At 38.0% G+C, this 22,505-nt stretch overlaps 1 protein-coding gene across 5 annotated transcripts in view; it reads left to right on the forward strand.

The window, feature by feature from the left end:
- ATAD2B (ATPase family AAA domain containing 2B) overlaps nt 1-15,915 on the forward strand; it is a 79,371-nt gene extending 63,456 nt beyond the window's left edge. For 4 of the 5 annotated variants that reach the window (XM_075049042.1, XM_075049041.1, XM_075049039.1 and 1 more), the window contains 4 exons: nt 7,208-7,903; nt 9,552-9,679; nt 10,833-10,961; nt 12,369-15,915. In XM_075049042.1, the coding sequence (XP_074905143.1) occupies nt 7,208-7,903; nt 9,552-9,679; nt 10,833-10,961; nt 12,369-12,410 (995 nt within the window). In that variant the 3' untranslated portion in view covers nt 12,411-15,915. The remainder of the gene's footprint in view (nt 1-7,207; nt 7,904-9,551; nt 9,680-10,832; nt 10,962-12,368) is intronic. The other variant, XM_075049040.1, reaches the window with a different exon arrangement.
- Nucleotides 15,916-22,505: the final 6,590 nt, after the last annotated feature.

Raw genomic sequence — 22,505 nt, forward strand, 5'->3', positions numbered from 1 at the left:
AAGAGGAAATGGCCCCAAGTTGTGCCAGGGGAGGTTTAGATTGGATATTAGGAAAACTTTCTTCACTGAAAGAGTTGTCAAGCATTGGAAGAGGCTGCTCAGGGAAGTGGTGGAGTCACCATCCCTGGAGGTGTTTAAAAGACTTGTAGATGTGGCGCTTAGGGACATGGTTTAGTGGTGGCCTTGGCAGTGCTAGGTTAACGGTTGGACTCAATGATCTTAAAGGTCTTTTCCAACCTAAATGATTCTTTGATTCTGTATTTTTAGCTTGGTTTCCCAAGAAAATAATACCTGTGCTTTCTGTCCATCTCCGCTCCCCTAATAACTTCTGAATCATTTAGCCGGGTTCCGACAGATTGGCAGGAGTTGAGGGCTGAAAGATTAGGTTTCTACAGGTTTTGTGAAAATTGGTAGCTGGATAAATCTACGCACCTACTGAAGGAGAAGGCTACAGATTGAAAATGGTAGTTACCTGTTCTGCCTGGCCGTGTTAGCTGATCAGTTAAAACATTCTATTGGCCAGGCATGGCATGCACACCTCAGATGTAGTGTATCCTGTTCAGCTGGGGTGGGGAGGAACAGAAGATATTAGGAGTGTTTTGTGAGAAATATTGGGAAGAGCTTGAGTTGAGAGCATTGTAGGGGATGGTAGGGGAAAGCACTTGACTAGGGGGAGAAAATGCTGGGGATGCTGCAGCCAAGATTTTTTTTGGAAACATGCTTCATCTCCTTCTTATGGAGCTGGACCCCTTGTTGAGTAGAAGCGTCCAGGTTCTTCAAGTATTTGTTTACATAACATAAGCTGTTATATATGCTGGTGAAGATCATAAATATGTTAAGTTGTTGCATACCGTTTTTTTAATGCATTTTTCAGGTCTGTGCCTTGGGTGCCTTCCATGTAGGTGAAGAAAATGACATGTCTTGTAGGGGTTAGTTTCCACAGTCACTTCAAGCTGCAGGTTACTACTAAAGGTGCTGTCTTGCCTTTTCACTGGTTGCATATTCCCACCATGTCCCCTGTGCCAGCACCATCATTCATGAGTTGGAAAGCTCAACTGAAGATGTTGAAAACTAAGCCAGAAAAAACCCCTACATTTCAGATGGATTTAGTTCCCTTATCTGTTTTACTGCAGGAACAGTAGCGCCGGCAGAAATGAGGTAGTGGAAATGCTATAGCTGGCTTTGGAGGGAGAAATGGCTTTGTCTGTTAGTGGAAGCTGGCACCTCATTTTGCTTTTTAAGCCATTGTGGAACTGTGCTCTGTTCTTTCTTGCTGCTTATCTCTGACTGCAGTTTGGGACTTTGTGACTGAAAACTCCAGAGACTTTCAAGTAGACTATTCAGTGCCCCTTGGTAAGGAATGTGGAGCTACTGGAAGCAGCTAAATTACTGTGGCAGATAGGTAGATATTCTGGATGCTGCATAAGAGAGCATAAATTGCTGGTAATAAGTGCTTTCTCAAGGCTTTGAGTTACTTTACACACAAGACATCAGAAAGAAGTTTAGGGTTTTGATCATCGAAGAAAAACTTAAAACACGTGCATTGCTTCAAGTGGTTCTTGATGATACTGCAGACACAAAATCTAGATCCATGGTGATCTTGCTTGCCATGAGAATCTCCTTTGGATTTTAATCCCCAGGAATTCTTCATGAAATAAAGGTAACGAGAGAATCTAATGTTTGATGGATGTGAGTTTTATCATTTAATGACAGAGGATTCACATTCTCTGATAGACTTACAAGCAGTGCAGAGGCATATAAGGGTCTTCTTTTCTACAGCATAAAGTGAACTTGTTAGCCTCCACTCATACTGTACTACACTCAATATACTGTAGTAGTCAAACTACAGAAATTTCAAGAGAAACATATCTGCTTTGACTGCTACGTCTTCTCATTAGAGTTCATCCACATTAAGGCAAGCAGACTTGCTTGTTAATAAATGATAGTCTTTGAATCTTCTAATTTTATCTGCATCCTCTTCCAACTGTTAACTTTATTTCTATATAGTCTGCAGTTCTGTCACTGTACTGCTAGATTGGAGGACAGCAACAGTGTATGCCTCAACTCTGAAGCTTCTGTACCATTCACCCATGTTTTTGAGATAAGTTTTCCTGAGACTACTAATCAGAAAGGTCACAGTTACCTCTAGATCTTGCAGAAATACCTCAGGAATTTGGGAATGATTTGGATTTGTTTGTTCATATTGTTTTGTTTTTTTTTTTTTTACTATCACTGTTCTTCACTATCCAAGAACTGTGCTCTGCTCTGGACAGGGTTGGTGTGCACCCCTAGATAAGGGTGCTTATTTCACCAGAAGATGTTGTCATTACTTGGTGTATCTGACTTCAGAATCTCCAAGGAGAACCTGTCAGTGGGCAAGAATTCAGAATTTCTGAAAGTGCGCCACAGGTTTCTTTTTACTTAACTTATGCTTTGAGGACTAGTCCTTCTGAAGTAAGTACAGAATTTCTTTTTCACTCGTGGGAGGCCACCTCTGGGGGAAATGCTGTCTGCCTAAGTTTAGGGATCTTTCAGCCGACTCTTGAAAGTGTCTCAACATAGGAGTGGAAGAATTGAGAAACCTCACTTACTGTTTAATGAAATGCAGAGTAAATTTGTATTCAGTGATTAATTACATTGTATTACGTTGCACTTCAAAAACGCTGTCTGCATAGACTCTGCAGCTTAGGGGAAAAAAAAAGGGGGAACTCTTGTTTTTTGATACCAACTTCATGTGAACCCAAGCAAAATGTTAGTGTGACTTGTGGTCAAACAGATATTTATTGTCATTAAAAATTCTGAATAGCAATTTTAAAAAAAGCAAACCAGAAAGAAGCTAGAACTGAAGTGAGGATCCCCTTGGCAAACCTATAGAGGTTATGTGAAGATTATAGAGAGAAGAGTTCAGCAATTCAGAAGTCAAGTGTATGTATTCATGTGTGAATAATTGGTATTATAATAGTTTGAGTTACAGAAACTCAGTTCTATAAGGCAGGATTCCTCTGACAATAGTCTTTCTACTGCCTCTGGCACAAATACTGCCAAAAGACTGGGTATCAATGGGTAGATTTCAGATGAGTAGTTTTAAAAGGAAAATTGAAAAGGTGTTAAGGTGTTAACTTGCAATTGCACATACTCTGTTAATTTTTTAAACAAAGTTAACTTGAAGTTTTTCTTCTGTAAATAGCTATCCCATTCCGTTACTTACTGAAAACTTTAATATGTCATGAATCATACCGACTATATATAAAATTAAAAGTGTGGGATTCTGCTCTCGATAATTTGCAGTTTTATAAATTATCAGCATTAAGGTACAGAAGAGGGGACTCCAGGTGAAGCTTATTTTTTAGCAGCAATCCATTAAACCATTAGTTCCTGCCCATTAGCCCTTCAGTTTTGCGTCAGTTTTACCCTGTGGTAGCTCCTTCTTCCTTTTTGAATCATATTCCACTGTTTTGCAGGATTCAGAGATCAATTTTACATTTTCCTGCCTCATATGACAGCTTCTCAGGTCTGTGTTAACCTCACAGTAGTGCCTTTTTCTTTCCAGGAAATATAAAGGGAATCAATCTAGGTGATGAAATCTGGTGTCGACATCTACATTTGTTCACATGGTTCCCTGCTCCATTAAACACTCCTCCTACTTGTACCATTCCCTTAGCTTTACTGGGGGAAGTGGGCAGGATAGAAAGACAGACTGGTGATGGGTTTTGTTTTTAAATGTTGTATTCCTTGCTCAGCTTTTCACTCTTCCTAGGGGCTTAGCTGTCTGTGTAAAAGAAAAATCTGTGTAACGGTGCTATGGGTGCTAAGGATCTGGAATGAAAATTTCTTCTCATATCCCAAAAGACGTTTCTTTGCACAGAGCAACGCAGCCGAGATGAGAACAAAAAGGTGTTGTTTTGAAGGGGCAGTTTAAATCTGAGGACTGGAAGTCTACTTTTGATATGACCAACAAGGTGAACGGGCTCAAAGATAAATTAGGTAGGGGACTAAGAGTCTCACTGAGGTCCCAATGATGTGAGCAGTTTTGTGTTAAATAAATTCAAATGAGAGATTTAGGTGGGTTTGTGAGAGCCTGAGCAGAAAAGGCTTCAGTAGTCGGGATGGAAAGGGTTGAAAGCAGGAAGGCTTTTATTTGAATGACAGGAAAAAGGTTGATTCTTAGAAGTATGTGGACAAAAAGAATCGGGATTTTAGAAGTGTTGGTCACCTGTTGGTTACAGGTCTGGGTGGCTCAGGTGACAATGGTACTGCTGTGAAATAAGAACTGGTAGGAGTCTGGGAGGGAAAAACTTCATCATTAACTGAGTTCTCTTGACTAAATGTGGGTGAAAACCCAAAGCAGCTAGATTATTGCTTTTGTCAGTAAAAATACTATTAAACGTTAGGAGGGCATGTTCTGCAGTAGCTGGCAATCAAATGCTGTTCTTCTCTACTAAATCTTAGGCATTGGTTGGAGGTATCAATTTTTTTAATGTTGTGACATAACACCAGTTTTATAATAATAGCAATGTTTCAACCAAAGCTCTGTTTTGTGTGCATCCTTTGATGAAGTTGCTGAAAAATTTCCTGCATTTACTGGTTTTGATGCAGTGTAAACCTCACAGTTCCTGGGAGGACATCTTCTGTGGCACTTTTTGTGGTTCCTTTGTCCTAATTAAAAACAATGATAAAAAACAACATGCACAACGTATGTTTGAATAGTACTGCATAAGAGAGTGAGTGAGCTGGACTTGCTGACTGTCATTGAGGAAGACTTGGAATTTAATGAAATGTGTAATACAAGGATTAATACCATTTTACTTAAATGTGATTTCTCCCACACTTAGGAATTTTAGGAATGTACTTGTGTGTTTAGGCAAATTATGGGTTCTCATCCCAGATGGAGCTCACAGGGTGGACAAAACGGATGCATTAGTGAAATGGGCATATTTAAAGTACAATTCTTTGATATAATAAATGTCAAATATATTTGACATTTTATTTGACTCTTAGAGCAAAGTCAGCCTAAAAAGCCAAAATCAGTGTATCTTTAAAAATTTCAACTATCTTATTAATTTATACACTTTAGGACATGTTAAATTTCCTTTAAAAGACTTTTACTCCCTTTTTGTGCTTTATTTACCCATCTTTGGAGTTGATGTGAGGCTAAACCCATTGCGTAATAAGGGAATTTTTTTGTCTGTAAGTTTACATCTTCCTGTTTAGTTTCAGGTTTGCTGCTTCTGTTATTAATGAAAATCTCTTGCACAATCTAGGGAAAGATTACATGAGCTCCTGAAAAGTTATGTGACTAGGTTGTAGTTTGTCATCAATAGAACAGTGACACTGACTGTAGAAGCTGCTATCAAATCTACAAAATAGTTGGAGAAAGGGGATTTTTTTTTTTCCTCAAATCTTACAGTTCTGCATAAGGATTATTTGTAACAATAAGTACACACTTCAAGTGAGACTGTGTTTTTATTGTAATATGATTGTATCTTTAGATAGCTTTAAAGCTAAAAGGTTAAGATTTATTCCTAATGTAGTGGTTAAACCACCTGCTTACATACGCCACTCATGGGGAGGAAATTCTGAAGTACAGCTGTGCTTCTCTGAGCTTTTGTGAATTAATTCTCAACACTTGTATTTGCACAGTGCTTGTATCTTCAAAGCAAGATCTTTGTAACTCAGTGTGAGGTTGGCAGACACAGATCTAGGACTTAATATCCCATAAATCAAAGCAACCTACAAATACCAAGAACATTATGGAGGTGCTCACATAGGAGTTCATTTTGAAATGGAAGAAAATTTGTTAATCTCTGGTAACTATTGGCTGTGATTTTTCAATTGCAATCACTTGGCCACAACTTCAGCAATTTTGCAAAAATATGAGCAGTCTGCATCATTACTTGAATTTGCATGTAGAAGTTTCAGCTTTTCCCAATCTCTTCCTTAGTCTTCTGAGCTGTGTCTTGTTAGTGCTCCTGAAAAGGATGTTAACAATAGTATTAGGTTTGAATGGTCTTCCTTCTGTATTTGCTGATCATATTGCAAATGTGCCTCCAAACCTTTTCGATTGGTGCCTTATTTGTATTTCACTGCAAATAGGTTAGTAAAAAAAAGGCATCCTTTCTGAAAAGAAGTTTATTATGTGATTTTTCAAAGGCACAGAAAGTGCAAGTAAGAAAAAGGAAAAATGAAAAAAGATGCAGAAGTAATGAAAAAAGGATCACATGTCCATGTTGCTTCAAGTTGAGTTGCATAATATGGAGGGAAGGCATTGGTGATGAGACTAGTTTAAGGACCTATGCTTCCCCTTCTGCTTACAGACTCATTGCATAAATGCAGATGTTTGTGAGGTCTTGCTGTAGACAGGGTTGCTAAATGGTCCATGTCTAAAACAAAGATCCTCATTTTTTAAATCCACATTTTGTCAATGCAGTGAACTTGAGTACAGAGGTGGGAATGAATGGAAGATTGAGGAGATGTAGCTGATTTAAACAGTGAAGATGTCTTTGAATTGACAGTGGACATAAATTGAAATGAGAGGTGCTGACTGAGGGCAAAAAGCCTTTTCACTGTTACGACAATTACGTATTGGTACGTAATGCCCATGAAGGTCATTTAGTCTGCATCCATGGAGGTTTTCAATACATGGCTGGATAAAGCCCTGAGTAAGCTGGTCTGCCCTCATAGCTGATCCTGCTTTGAGTAGTAGGCTGGACTAGAGACTTCCTGATATCCCTTCCAACCTGAATTATTCTATGAATCCATGGATTGCACTTCCATTTGTTTCATTGTATAATGGTTTCAAATCGCTGAGGTTCTAAAAAGGGAAAATGAGAATAACTGTCTAATTTAGAGTCTGCATTACCCAAATGAGAATGACTGAGTTCTACATCATTGCTTAGCTGTTTTCTTTTAGTGTTTTATCTACAAATGGGTATATATAAATTACATTAAGTAGGAAAGGCTAGCAAGTCGCCCTTGTTTCCATAGATTAGAGTAGGAATGGTGAATACAACTGAGTGTTCACTCCTTATACTTCTAAAGGTCCTTAGTATCTGTAATTTGCTCACACTGAAATCAAGAGACAGCTTGCTTTTTCCTTGAAATGTGAACACATTGATTGCCTCACATGCTACAGCATATTCTAATATCCTAGTCTGTTTACTGAGGGGTACCGGTGCATCTAAAGTTTCTTTTTTTCATTACAATTCAGTTCGAATAAGGAGAAAATCAAGACGACGCTCACAGTGGGGCAAAGGCATTATTAAGAAGAGGAAAGTCAATAATTTAAAGAAAGATGAAGATGATGCAAAGTTTGCTGATGATGAAAATCATGGAGAGGACAGTAAATTGCTGGAAAATGGAGAGCTAGAGATCAGCACTGACTGCATTGAGGAGAATGGGGAGGAAACAGGAGATCTCTCTATGACAAATGATGAATCCTCTTGTGATATTATGGATATAGATGCAGAGCAGAGGCTTAACAATGGGACATCAGGAAAGGAAAACAATTTTGCATCCACAGAAGAAGAGAGCTCAAATGAATCTCTGTTAATAACCGACAGTGTTACCCTGAGTGCTGAAAAGGAATTAAGGAAGGACTCTACATCAAAAGGGGACTGTGTGAATGGAGAGACATCTGTACACAGCTCAGAGGGTATACCTGTTCCAGCATGTCACAATGGTAAAATGGAATCAGTTGATGCTGTTTCACCCTGTGACAACAGTGATGGGTCTAGTAACAAGCAAAAATCTTCATCTGAAGATCAGCCAAAGGATAAAACAGAAGCTTGCAGTGAAAGTCAAGGAGATGATCTAGTGAAAGCTGAGTTACCACATTGCAGCAATAATGAAAAAACACTACAGAGCACAGACATTGAAACTAAAGATGCTGAAGCAGATAAAGAAGGTATAGCTTGTTTTCAATGTTTCTGTCCTTATCTTAGTGTCCAAGTTAATTTGTGTGCATATTTTTATTTGTAATCTTATGTTACAATGACTATTATATGATAATATTCTATGAACTGCTGTCTATTTATTTGAAACTTTTAGTATGCTTACAACATATAATTCCACAAAGATAAATTAGAAGTCCACCCTTGACTTGCTGTAATGTTATCTTAGGCAAGTAAGCATATTTCTGTACTTAGACTATTCTGTTTATTTTTGTAGGCCTTATGGGAAATACTGTAAATACTGAGAAAACTTTTCAACAATAATTAAGGATTTAAAAAATATTATCAATGCAGATAAATATATGATACATGTTTTGGTCTGTATGTTCTATCTGATCTTTATTTTGATCTATATGATATGTTTTGACTTGTTCTGTTAGAGATTTATGATAAAAGTATCATTGACATTTGATAAAAGACCATAGAAATACAGAATGTATTCCTTTAAAAACATTTGCTCATAGCAAAAAGTTAAAGCAGTTTAACTAGTAGCAAAAGCCAGATAAACCCTTGTTTATCTATTGGAGAAGGTATCTGGCTTTGGAGTTACAGTCAACACAGTAACAGTGCAGCAAAAAGATAAGAGAAGGAGAAGGGAAATCCTGATGGTGCATGAAAGAAGGGGCCACGTCCTTTGAAGACAAGAGACAGTTTCCTCAGGGAAGAGAAATAAAAGCCTTACGCGTGATTGCCTTTGTAATTAGCTTTTCAGAATTGTCTAAAAGAATGAAATCTTTACTTCAAAAGTTAGTGTTGAGATTTACAAAGTAAATAAGCTTTAATGAGAGATCTGAATTATGAGAATATCACTATATACATGTTGTCTGTGTTTGTACATACATATTTTCTCTAAGGGTAAGGAGAATAGTAGAAGAAAGGTCCTAAGAATATGAGAAGAAGAGTATGATGTACGTTAAGAGCCTTTACGATTCTAAATTTGTAGTTGAATTTTGTATACATTAAGGATGGTTATAATAACAGGTGGTCCTCTGGAAAAAAGGCATTATAAATAGTTGAGGAAGAGAAAAAAACAGTGAATGAGTATAGGGAAAGAATCGAGAGATATAAAAATATTTTGTTCTCCACAACAGGATTGGACAACAGCTTTAATATAGAGGTGGAAGAAAACAGAAACGTGTCACAAAAACATGAAGTTTCAGGAGTAGAGCAGATGTTAGAATTACCATGGTGATGAAGATATGGGATGCTTTGGAGAGAAAAATGAGGATTTGATTCACTTAGGCAGAAAAGATTTTGAGCGTTAGCTTAATACCTGAACTTCCCTTAGAAGCTGCATAATTTGATGTTGCTAAATAGAAATGATACAATGGGAAAACTTTCAGTGACATTCAGTTTTCTGTTGGGACTTTGGAGTTCAGTTTTAAAGATGACCAGTTTCACGTGTGTTTTCTGAACTGTGGTTTTGTGCACCTATAAACATTCAGAATTCTGCAAAGCTGATGAATAATGTGCACTGCTACTAGCATGCTTGCTTGGTTCAAAAAAACCCAACAAACCAAACAGGCAAAATCAAACCAAAGTGAAGAAACAAGCTGTTCATTTTGAGACTGACAGCGCTGACAATTGTTTTTCAAATTACAGGCGTATTCAAAAGCAAGAAAACACGAAAAGTCGCTATGGAACAGTCGAAGCCCGCAAGTTTGGAGCAGGTCCTGGAGGAACCATCGGATCCCTTACCCTCTGTAGTTGTTGACCATGACAGACTAAAGGTAATGGAACTGAAAAATAAATTGAACTGTTAACAGACTCCATGAAAAATGCTTCCTTTCTCTGTTCTCAAGCAATATTTTCTTTATTTTTGACTGCAAACAAGTATTACGGCAGTGGTTAACTTTTGAAGATATTTTGTTGATCAGTGTTTTTTGGATGAAGAGTTAATAAAACTACTGAATCCTTACTGTCCCATCATTACTACCTTTACAAATCCAGTAATGGCACAGCAGTCCACTATTTTAATTGCAGTTTTTGCAGGTACTCACATGTGTTAATTGGACATGCCAGTTACTGAGGAACTGCTGGGTGCCTAGTAATTAGGAGTTAACGTCATCTTTTCCCTTCCCGTGTACGTGTACTTGGTGGAAAGAACTGTTAGTGGATTGGAAAGCAAATTGGAATTTGTGCTGATGTTTTGACGTTATAGACTGAACCCCTGCTGTTAATTTTCTTTCAGTTTTGTTTCTTTTTAAGCAAAGTTACAACAAAATTTGCTGTCTTCTGTTGTAGAAACTAGCTTGACCTACTATGAAATTTAGATCCCATTTGCTGTGGAGTACAGATGATAATCTCCTTGGAAACAATAGAAGTGTTAAGAAAAAAATTCTTAAATTTTATTCTCTGCTACTGTGTAAAATACACACTTTCACATTTTGTTTATGAGCAGTTTTACATGTGTTGTTCCCCACCCTCCTTCTTTTATTGTACCATTTTTCAACATCTGTGGAATTCCAAATGTGTTTCTATTTGGTGGTACTTACAATTTCATGCCAATACAAGTTCTTAAAAATGTCTGCTTTAGCTATCAAGGCCGTTATTTGTGGTTTGCTTTGTCATAATTATTGACCAAGATGAAATACGATGAAGTATTATTCAAACAGAACAAACATTGCCCCAGCTATACTGAGTATAAAATCTTAAGATAAGAAAAAGAAGTGTGGGTATAAGCAGAGAAATGAAAAGAGACATTGAGTCCTTTTTAGATCTACATGGAAGCAGTGGCCTTACTGATATCCAGGTGTGGTCCATTTTATTTATATGTATCTGTATAAAACAGGGCTTCATAAGGAGATTGCATTTCTGATTTGTCCTTAAAAAAATAAGTGATTATAAAAGTGCTCTTAACTTCACCTTTTGTTGTTCCAACAGAAACTGCTTGATTTGGTGGTTAAGAAAAGTGACAACCTGACTGTTGACCAACTTGAGAGATTGTATTCGCTCCTCAGTCAATGCATCTACAGACATCGTAGAGACTATGACAAATCACAACTTATAGAGGTGATGTTGTACAGTTTCTTTTATTCTTTATCTGAATTTTGTGAGACTGTTTTTTCAAGAATTAAGTTAATCTATCAAATTATTATTGTACTAGCAGGCAGAAGCTTTAAATAGACTTTGAGGAAGGTACGTGTAAACAGAAAAGAGTTTAGTGTAGTAATGACTTAAAAACCAGAGGTGGTTTCTAATAATACTTTCCTCAGAAAAGGATTAAGAATTTAACCTAAAACAATGGAGGAAAAAGAGGAGAGAGACAGCAGTATGGAGAAGCACATGTTAGCAGAGTAAAAATGGAGAAGCGCATGCTAGCAGAATAAAAATGGAGTAGAAGCAGTTTCCACATTTGTGGTATGAATAACAGTGGACGTAAAGTGGCTGCTTTAGAGGCACACTGAGCCAGTGTTGCTGCGGTTGCCCTTACTTGCATTTGCGTAACTAGGCCAAAAAAAAATTACATACCTCTGCTCCATGCAGTTTGCTGATTGTGACTTTCATACAAGACCTTAGAAGTTTGCAAACTTCATCTAGATCAGTAAGTACACCCCTGGGAAAGCCAAATACAGTGCGATGTAAGCCAGTTGTCTGCTTTGCTGTCATCCTTGGCCTCTAAAGTGTTTGCTGTCAAAGGCCTCCTGTCTGCATCAACAGTAAATTGGTCATTTCACCACTGGCGTAAGCTGATCGTAACTTGGGACAGGCATTCCCTCCAGTGTCATTGTTTTAGCTGTAGAGGGGTTTGGATCAGCTTGCTGACTCAACTGATAACCAAAGGACAACAGTTGCTAGTTTCCAGTTGGATCATTGAACACTAAATATTTTTCTCCAGGAATATTTTACAACAAAACCTGGAAAGACCTTAGCATGGGATATTGTAGAGTTCCGGCAAAATACTTTTCAAACCATTTTCATGCTATTCCTCTGCTGTCTTCACCTAAAAATATGTTTGAAAGTCTGTGCCAAATGTTAGGTAGATGAAAAAGACACTTATTGAGCAGGAGTATTTAGAGACTGATCTTTGCTTTGATTCTCCAAACTGTGCAGATACGTGTTTACAGCTGGGTCACCAATAGCAGAAGTGTGCCGTAAGAGTTGAAGTCATGCGGTGTGCCATTGCAATGCTTTCTTAATACCTATTGTGTACATTAATTATATAAGTGACCCTAATACACTTTGATTTTTCTCATGGACTGTCATAGTGGAGTGCTTTTCTGCATTAATACTTCTTTAATTAGTTTCCTCTTTTACCATATTTTGCTAGCAGATAGCAATTAAGAAACAGAAATATCTATTTTCCTGTTAATTATTTGTTCAGATTTAAAAAAAAGTGCCCAGTAAATAAGATTATGTAATGTAAATTTATTTCTATCTCTCTATCTATGTATAATTGATGCTCTGTGTCTCTTGCAGGAGATGGAAAGAACAGTTCATGTGTTTGAAACATTCCTGTGAACTCGTCAAGATGGGTGGGTTTATCCTCTCAAACTGCTCATGGGAGAGCAGTCCTCTGAGCCATTCAGTTTCCATTTGCACCAAGTATGTGCAGAGCCTTGGTCTTAAGTGCTCTCTCTTTTTCTTTCTGTTGAATTTGGTGCTATTGTCTCAGGTACCTGAAACCAACCAGCCTACAAGAACCAAACGGAACTTCATATAGTTGTATCTGATATAAATAAAGAATACAATGCCACAGCTTGGAGATTTTTGGTGCTACAGAAACTGTTCTCATTTCTGCTCTTGTTCACTCTACATGCATTATCTTTGGGGAAACTTCAGGCAAAGTGGAGACCAACACATACAAGAGGACTGGAAAGAGCAGATCTAAGTTGAATATTTTTAAACAGGCAATGTTTTTTTAATTTTTTTTTCCAAGTTTTCTCTTCTCTGGGGTAATGGACAAAAAGATCTGTTCTGAAGAAGGCAATGATGCATTGTGGTAGGAATCTTGAGTAACTGGATGTACAGTAATTTGAAGATGAGGCTCTCTAGAACTGCCTTTAATGTGCCTTTTAGTCAATTGAGAAAGATAAGGCTAATCAATTGGTTTGGATTATAGCAAATGGCAATGTTAGAAAGCTGTCTTCAGAATGAAGATCTCCAAAAGGATGATTTGTATTCTCTTCATTGGATGGCAACCAGTATTATGGTTCTAAAATGCCTGTCTTACTCTACAGAACTAAACTAAGACACACTGAAAAAGCCACATACTTTACCAAAATGGTGAAATTCCTTTTTCATTGGTATATATTTGTTTTAGAAACAAGTTACACAGTGAAACTCTTCTGTGTTGCTAAAAAGTAAGCATTTTCCCACCATCTCCTTGTTTTCCATTTTGAGTTCTTTAAGAAAACCAAGTTTAATACTGGCAGGTTTCTTCCTGAAGTTCCGTGTTTGTAATTTAGCTTGGACTGTGCAGTGCAGGAAAGAGACACTATAGTCTGTCAAAGTCCTGGAGCCCAAGCTCACTTGAAAATAAAACTTAAACTAGGCTTCACAGGTCGGTCTGTGCAAAGCATTGCTAATGTTGGGGTGGGGGGGTTGGAGGACAGCCTTTTGAATCAATCTGTTCGGACCTGAGTTCTCTGGGTCTGAATTGTGTAGTTCAAAACCTTTCCTTTCTGGCAACTGGAGAGAACAGTCTAGGCAGTTTCAAGAAAAACATGTTTTATCACAAGCTCAGTATTAAAACATTGCCTGGGCTGATTTATTTCAAACCTACATGGAAAGTGTTTTAGAGAAGTTGGCTGGTGTTACCATCATTAACCATTCATTGTGACTCTCCCTGCGTAGCTGCGGAAGTGTCTTTCCAGAAATATGCAACACAGTGTGATTAGTTTTTAATTAGAGAAAACAGACTACTGCAGAGATACTGAGCTACCTCAGCTTTTTGTATTTTAGTTACCAACAGTGTTTATGGAGAACTGTAATCACTCTGCTCCCATTTACAAACTGAAGCTAAGGTACTTGTCTCCACCTCTATGGCTAATAGTAGTATAGTGCTGCAGAGAAACAAAATATGGGCCTTGGGCTACTGCAGTAATCTAGAGTGCTTTGTATATTATGTTTAAACATAATTCTATCTTGGATCTTTTTCTCCCCTGAATGCCACTGTTTTTCTTCATAGCTAATGGCAGAAAAAGGTTTTAAGCATTCATGTACATCTAGTTACACCTTCTAAATGCAACCCATGCAGAAACACTGTATTTTTTAGGTGGGAAAGTGCGATTAAAAACAACAAAAACAAGCAGAAAACACATTTTAAATGAGATTCTTTGATCTCAGATTTGATTATGGGATTTTTTTTCCATGTTTCATTTAGTATTTATTAGCATCATACCTGTTTGAGATATTTTTGTGTCTGGTACATTAACAGCATTTTGTATTTTGATGGAAATTGTTACAAACTTTAAGATTTGATTAAATAAAATGTAGCAGATTTTTTGTAGCAAGTTTCTGATAAAAGGGTTTTTTGCAAGTCTCAGGTTCTTGCTGCAGAATTTTTTAAAAATATTTATTCCAGTTTCACTTACTCAAAGAAGTTTTTGTTCAAGTAACAGCAGCACTTGTGGAAGATAAAACTGCATACATTTTTAGATGATAATAAATTTATATGAATTAAAACAGTTGAGAATTTTAGTCACCAGTGAGTGTGAAAAGCAAGTTTAAGCTAATGCCTAGCATTAAAAATGGTTCTAAAAGGTCAGGTTTCTAAAGGAAAATTTTTACTGTCAGTTGTTGATTGGGAAAAATCATAAGAGGCAACTTTACTAATTAAGGAGCTGCCATGTTGTTTTAGAGAAAAGTAGCTGATATCAGATGTTCTAGTGGACAGCTTACCTAAAATGATATACTCGCCTTCCTAGCCCAAATAACCACACTTCAGTTTTTGTTTTCCTTTACAGACGTCTGGTGGTTATAGAGTTAAAACAGCTGTTAATCTATCCATGTGGTCTAAACTTGTTTACTCTTTGTATATTTTTAATTATTTTTTTTTTTTTTGCCACATAGCACTGGCAAGAGTTTGTACAAATTGACCTCTCTTCCTTGTTTCTTGTTGTGAAAATTGCAAATAAACTCCTGTGTGAGTCCTTGTGCTGGGGTCAATGAAATGTGGCCGGCCAGAAGAAAGCAGTTTTGTCTCTGGGGCTGGTGGGGCTGTCTTGGAGGTAATAGAGTTGCTCTTGGATGAAGTTGATGGCTATGGAGTTAATTGTATTTGCAAGCTTGAATCTCACCTGTGATTAATTTTTTTGTTTTGTTTTGTTTTGTGTCCTCTGTATTGTTACTTGATTTCTTCATATGCCAATGTATTTATAGATTACTGATTTTTGTAATATCTTGTCTTTTTTTTTTTTTTTTTTTTTTAAGTTGGTGGGTCAGCTCTGGTTTTACCAGTCAGTCTCCTGAATGGCAGGTCCTGCAGCTGATAGTCATTTATTTTGTTTTTATTTTATTTTGTAATCACAACATAAGCTTGAATTTGGGCTTGTACTTGCATCTTTTGTATCTTGTACATTGGGTTATTTAGACATTGGGGAGTCCTGTTTGGTTTCATTAATGTGTGTCTACTTTGTGGATTAAGTAGACTTCCTTCATCAACTATGGTATATTTTGGATTCTATAGTTTTATTCAGAACTGTGTTTAAATTGATGTTTTGCATTTTGACTTCATTTTATGTTAGTTTGAAGTAAGTTATTTAATTTTTTTGAATTTCTGGAAATTTTGAACATTTTACTGTAATTTGTAATATAACTGCTGTGAAATACTTGAATAAAGATGACAAGAAAACACAGCTTTAGCTCCTTCAAAAATGTATTTGAAAGAAATGCTGCCTCCTAGCTGATTTCAGTCTTTTTCTTAGCAGACCTCCTTGATTTCACAGTTCAGATGTTTTACTCTGGGGTCTTGCTGTTCAGTTATTTTGAGCTGTTTAATTTGTAACTTTTTGCTTTCAGTGTTTGTCCATTAAAGAAAAAAACTTCTATTAATGATTTTGACTGAAGAAGTGAAATTAGCATTGCACACTGGCGAGTGAATAACTTAATTGTTATGACGGTATGCTCTGTGCCTAGAAAATGTTTTATGTTCGGTTGCTGGGTACCACCCAGGACTGCTTATAGTACATCAGCATCAAAGTAATACCAGTGTTTCTCATTAGAGGTTTTTTAAGGAAACGCTCTCCTTCCTTCCTATTTTATCAAAGTTGTTCTTACTTTCTGTGGGCTTTTTCTGTTTTGTTTTTAAAGATGAACTGCTAATGTATATAGGAACTCCTTTAGTTCCACCCCCCTCACCCCCCCCCAATAATTCATGCATAGGAGAGCAAGCCGCTAGAGGTTATGCCAGTGAGGAGTCAACCCACATCTTACTCGTTGGCAATTCATCCAGAGCTAACAAACTGCATGTGATGTATATAATGTGGAACAGAGTATGAGAAGCTCTTCTGTGGGTCTGTTACGGCCTCTCTTGAGGTGTAGGACATAGAACACACCTGCTCGTTTTCCTTTTTTCCTTTCTGTTTACCTTAAACTGTGGGGCTCCTGGGCAAAAGGCTAGTTGAGGAAGAGGGTAATAGTAACTTATTTCATGTCTGACTCCAATTCACTTTTATATGCAGCTTTGAAAGCACACTTAGATACAGAATATATCTTATTATATAAATTATTATATAAATGTAATAATGAAGTTGATCAGTGAGAACCTAGGCTCATTTTATATCAGCATGGTCAGATGTGGTGTTTTGACCTGAATGGCCTTGCAGATACCAGCACCACGCTTGACACCATCCAAGGGGTTTGCAGTCTGTGAATGAAGAATGTAGGGTACGAGGTCTTGTGTATCTGTTTCCATCTTTCAGGGGTGGTGATGGCCATGTTAGCAGAGCGAATAGATTCAAGCCTGATTTCTGACTGGCTGTAAAAATAATCAGTCAAAAGGGACAAAACTGTGCCTTATTTGGGCATTGACAAAAGGATTCTTGCAAAAATACTTTGTGAACTTTGAGTGGTGCTTCAAAAGCATGATTTAGTGAGGAATAGTTGGGTGGCATCACGTGCTGTTAATAAAGCCTTAGTAAAAGCTTGTGCAACACTCGTATTTGTGAAGTGTTCGCTGCTTAACGCTGCTTCCTTCTGCTGTTGGTTTCTGCCTTGAATGTAGTTTTGAAATGCAGTTTCCCCTATTTCCTTAATTTTGCTGCACATCCTCTGTTTCCTCCTTTAAGCTCCTCAGATAATTTATTTAAATAAATTAAAAATGAGATCCTTTTGTCCTGTATCTGGGGTAGGATTTGGATTTGGACTTGTAATTTATGGGGTTTTAAGCTAGCACTGCATGTGAATAAATTCTGCAAGCTAAATCAGTAAACTTATGAACTGATTAATGAAGCCAAACACTTGGGTTTTTTCTCCTCTTTTTATGCATCACTTGTGGTCATGTAACTATTATGTAAAAATGAGGGATTATAAACTTTAACACTAATTAATTCAGCCTCATTCCATTTCTAGGTGAGTAATTTTTTTACAGTGTGATCATTTGCATAGGGAGTATATTTCAGTTGAACCCACTGCCAGTAAATGGCTGCGACTACTACTAAATTCCATTTATTTTAGGAGTGCATTTGAGTTATGCTATATTGAGCCTTACTTTAATATTGTGGAAAATCCTTTTCCTTTAAAAATATGATAAGCTGCTAACATTTAAAATGGATTCACCACTTTTAGTCAAATGTTAGTGTAAACTGGCCATCCACATTAAGGTTTGCTGATACGTGGACGCTGATTTGGAATAAAGCTGCTTTCAAGTTTTGGGTGCAGAAGGTAATCTGGAGTTAAGCTGTGTTGGAAGGCGCTTCATTCAGTTACAGGAGTGGGGCAGGTTGAGAGCAGAGGAGGAGGTTGGTCAGGCTCTGCGTTTGGGACGTCAGTGCTGCAGCACTTCGGATGTGTTGGCACGCTGCAGGAGTTGAATCGGTTCTGCTGTGGTGGACTCCTCTCTGTGTTTTGTTTTGTTTGCTTCTGTCGCTTGGCAAATGGGAATTTGTCAGAGTACATAAGAGAAATGGTACACGTCGATGAGACGGGATGGCTGCTGGGAATGGTCACACCATTTGTCATCCTGTTTTTTTGTGGAGATGAGTTACATCGTGATGAAAACTCCTTTGCATCAATGTAAAATTTGAATTGTGCTGTAACCTGGAGATGTTTGACTGTGTGTGGAAGTAGGAGTCTGTAGAATGTGACCTGTCGGCTTTGGGACTCCAGATTGGCAGGAAGGAAAGACTTGGGGAAGTTCCAAAAGGGCTGCCTTTGAAGTATTAACTCAGCGAAGGAAGTAAGGCAGAACCCAAAATACAGAAGATTAATTCATACTAGAAAATATTTTAAATTTGGACTAAATTAATTTGCTAAGAAATTGAGTCTTTCTGCTGTAGAGGGAAAAGAAAATAATGTTGTTTTAGTTAAGAAACTACTTCTCATCTCCAAAGCCCCAGCTCTAGTTCTGTTGTGAAGGTCTTGCGTTCTCTTGCTGACTTCGTTACACCTTGTAGAATCCTTTCTGTATGTGGAGGCTACCTGGAAGAACAGTGGTACCTGATTTTGGTGATAGGGAAGGACAAATTGCCAGTCTATTTTAGGTTTCTGATGAATATAATCCTGAAATGAGTTTTGAAGTGATGCCTGCTGCATTCTCTGTGACATTACAAAAGGTTTAGTGAGAGAAAGGAAATATAATGTGAATAGTCAGATGCTGTGACTATTAACATCAGTTTAGTAATAATTTATTGGTTTGTGTAGACATTTCAAGTATTGGAACTATAAGCATGTAAGTACTTTTTCATGAAAGCTCTGGAGATCTAACTGGTTTAAAATTAATGTCTAGCCTTTATATTTGGGTTAGAGTGCTTTTGGAGTCTTGCTCTAAAATTTAAAGCATGTCCCGAAGGCAGAAAGCTTTTTTTAAAATAAAAAGCTTCCTTTTCACAAGATTCAGAGGACAGCAATGAAAGCACAAGCCAAGCATAAATTTTACAGTGTTAATCTTTTCAATACATGAGAATAAATTTTGGAAGTGGAAATGCGCTGACACCTAATGATGATTTAAATGTTTAGCAATTGGTCACAAAAATTCAGGTTTATTCATGGAGAATAATGTCAGCAGAAAACACTGTTTGTTGAATCTGATGCTGTGGCACGTATAATTTAATCTCATGCATGCGCAGGGTCTACTAACTTCTGTATGGTTTAACAGTCTTTCCAAGAACGGCATCTAGTCTTGATCTGCAGAGTTTGTACATCTACCCTGCTCTTTGAGCTTTTCGTCAAGTGGTTAAGCTCATGGGTAGAAACGTGTGCCTGATTCCTCATTTGTTTTGGTCCAACTTCTACTTCCAGGCACTGCTTCTTGTCTTCTCTTTATGTGCTAGACTCTTCGTACATATTTCCCCCCCCCCCCCCCCCAAAGATACTAATGCACTGTGATCAAGTAGCCTCTCAGTCTTTTTGCTGGGCAGAATGAGCTCTTTATGGCTTTTGCTGCATTTTCTCCAGCCTTTAAGTCAATTCTGTGGCTCTTTTCTGCAGTAGGTCAATTTTTCAACATCTAAAACATCTGTTCACAGAGGAAATTGATGTCATATTCCAGCGTTGGTCCCACCAGTGCCTTATATAGAGCTAAAAATCACCGATTCCTACTTACTGGTCCCCTTTTTACACATCCAAAGATCAATTTAGTCCTTTTATACCATCAGATTCGGCTGGGAGCTCTTGTTGCTCGACTCTTCTCAGACTTGCACCTTTTCATCGTGCTGTTCTCCATCCTCAGTGTCAGCCCTTCTCATTCCCACCTCTCTGAGGTCCTGCTTAGCTTTATGAAAAGAAGTTTTGTTTTAGTGGTCCCAGCCAGCCAGAGAAGCCAACCGAGTACACATGACTTGTTCAGTCCTCATTACCTTCTGCTCTACTAATCTCTGTTTCCACAGGTCTGTGACTAGTGATTTATGTCAACATTTTCCTTCAAGAACTTTGGAAGAAGAGGGTTCCCCTATTAGAAATACTCCGATAATACCAAATTGAGAATTACTTGAACAGATTAGATATTCCTCAATTAATCTGCCTATTCTTAGTCTGTTTAATGTTTGCTGTCTGAATACCGTACAGTGAGAAAGTTGAAGTATTTTGTCACATGCTGTTGAAAATCTATTACCTTATCAATCAAATGTGTAATCCTGTCAGAGAATGAGATCAGGTTTGGGTGATACAGCTGATTTTCTAGAAGATCATCGTATTTATTCTTATCTCTTTGATTCATGATCAGTTTAGTTAGATATCATCTTTCCATTTTTACTTGGGATTGATGTCAGGTGAATGCCCTGTAATTACCCAGTCATTTCACTTGCCCTTTTGATAACTGTCACATTATCAGCACTCTTTCTGAAATACCCACGTGTTATTAAAAATGAATGTCAGCAGGGCAGAGACTTATGGGCTTTTTAGAGGTGTTGAGTGTTAGGTTACCTCCTGAATTTGAAAACCCTTATGCACTACAGAAAGTCTGAGATCCTCTCCAGGTAGTTCGCAGTCTGGATGTCTTAATCCCCATAGGGGATAGCTCTTGCCAAATAGAAAACAGAAATGTGAGCCATTCCTAAGCACCCCTGGCTACATTTCCACTCTTCATTTTCCCTGGAAAGGCTGTGTGTGGCATTTATATGTTCCAGTACATAAACGGGCAGCTTGCAGAAAAGCTGGGCATAAATTGAAGCAGGTAAAATTGAACTCGTTGTCAACATGTAATGGAGCACTGCATTCATTGGACATGAAAGTAAATAACTTATTAAAAGACTATCCCTTTTAATGGAAACAGAGTGGCTACAGAAATTGCAGTGGGCTTGGAAATTTAGGCTTGCTTTGAGAGCTGATTATTTTTACTTGAGTGGAGGGACAGTGTTTCTGGTAGAGCATAATGCTCATTATACTCTTAAAGTATTTGGTGCATCACCTTCACTATTCAGTTCACTGATCCTTGCTCTGATGCTGTCCACCAGCACAAGGACATTGTATTAGAAATTGGGGTCTGCTTTAAGTTCCCAAGATGTGGGGAGGAACTGGTTCCCTTCTACCTGTAAGAGCTATTATTTTTATAAACATTTTTTTTTTTAATGAGATGGGAAACTGAAGCTTATGTAGGAGTGTCACTGGTGACCTTAGGTGTCTGCTCTTTAGCCACAAAAACATGAGAAAAGGTCACCGATGCTGGATGACAGAGAAAGTGTGTGTGTTGCCTGTGGTGCGAGGCATGACTTTAAGCAATCTTCAGCTTAGCCCCAGTTGTCATCACAATTCATAGTTCTGTACTAATTTGCTTACAAGCTACACACTGAAGTTGCCTGTCAAGCTATGAAAAAAACCTGGGTTTCTAGTGCTGTTCTCTGGACAGGTCGTGGAAGAGTTTGATACCGTTGCCAGTATGAATTTTGCTGTCTAAGATCTGGGATATGAACTCTGAAGGAAAAGAGAATGCTGTTCAGAAATAACTGATGATGAAATTAAAACCAGCAGGCAGCCTCTCAAACCTTCATTGTATAGACCACCACTAATGAAAAATGCAGAGGCAGATTTGGCTTGATGACAGCACTGGAGCTTCCTTCTCCCAGGTAGCAACTGAGCCAAAACATTTAATTCTGTGTGTAAAGCTGCTACCGATTTGAAGTAGAATTTGTTTAGATAAGAAAATTGGAATGTGTTACTCTTTTAAGAAATCTGCTAGCTAAACAGGAATTGCTAAAAGTAGTGTGTGTTATCAAAAGAAAAAACACTGGTGACTAGCAAAGGGAGAGTTGTATTTCAAGGTAGTCAGCCACTTTCTTTTTATTTCCAGTCTCCAGCAGTTGGGAGACAGTGCTGGTCTGCTGCTTGCGCTTGCGCAGCTCGGCTAAGGAGCCTGTGATGGCAGCTTTTGCTTTCAGCAATTCTAACCTCAGCGAGTGTTTAATCATGCCTCAAACAGATTGGCTTTTCGGAGGAAAAACGGTGTTTCTGTTCTGGTGTCACTGTCCAGCTTAGTGGGATGTGTGCCGTGCCTGAGACACAGCCATCTGCTTCCCTCCAGACCATTTTCTTTCTGGCTTTTTCCGCAGTCTAAAGTTATCAACCCCAAACACTCGCCGACGATGGGAACTTACTGCTGCCTTCCCATACGTGCTGGCGTCTCTGCTTCAGCTGAAAGCATGTTTCAGCTCCTGTTTTTGAGCTGACTTGAAATGGCATTAAGGGCTGAGCTTAAGGGTCTCATCCTATTTAAAAAGCTTGTATTAGCATGACAAGTTGTAAAAATGTCAAAGTGGTTGCAGAGCCAGTGTCTTCCTAGGGACCTGGCGCAGGCTGCAGCCGGCCAGGACTTGACTGTATACGCTGTTTGTAGGTTTATCCCGTTATACTGTTACTATATTAAGTCACCTTTTTCAGTTGGTGATGGGGAGGCATTACGGTTCTGAGACCTCGCCCTTGCATTCGAGGCAGCGGAGAAAAGCTTTGGGATCGGTTCCAGTT

Source organism: Buteo buteo, chromosome 17 (genome assembly GCF_964188355.1).
Source record: "Buteo buteo chromosome 17, bButBut1.hap1.1, whole genome shotgun sequence".
Taxonomy (NCBI): domain Eukaryota; kingdom Metazoa; phylum Chordata; class Aves; order Accipitriformes; family Accipitridae; genus Buteo; species Buteo buteo.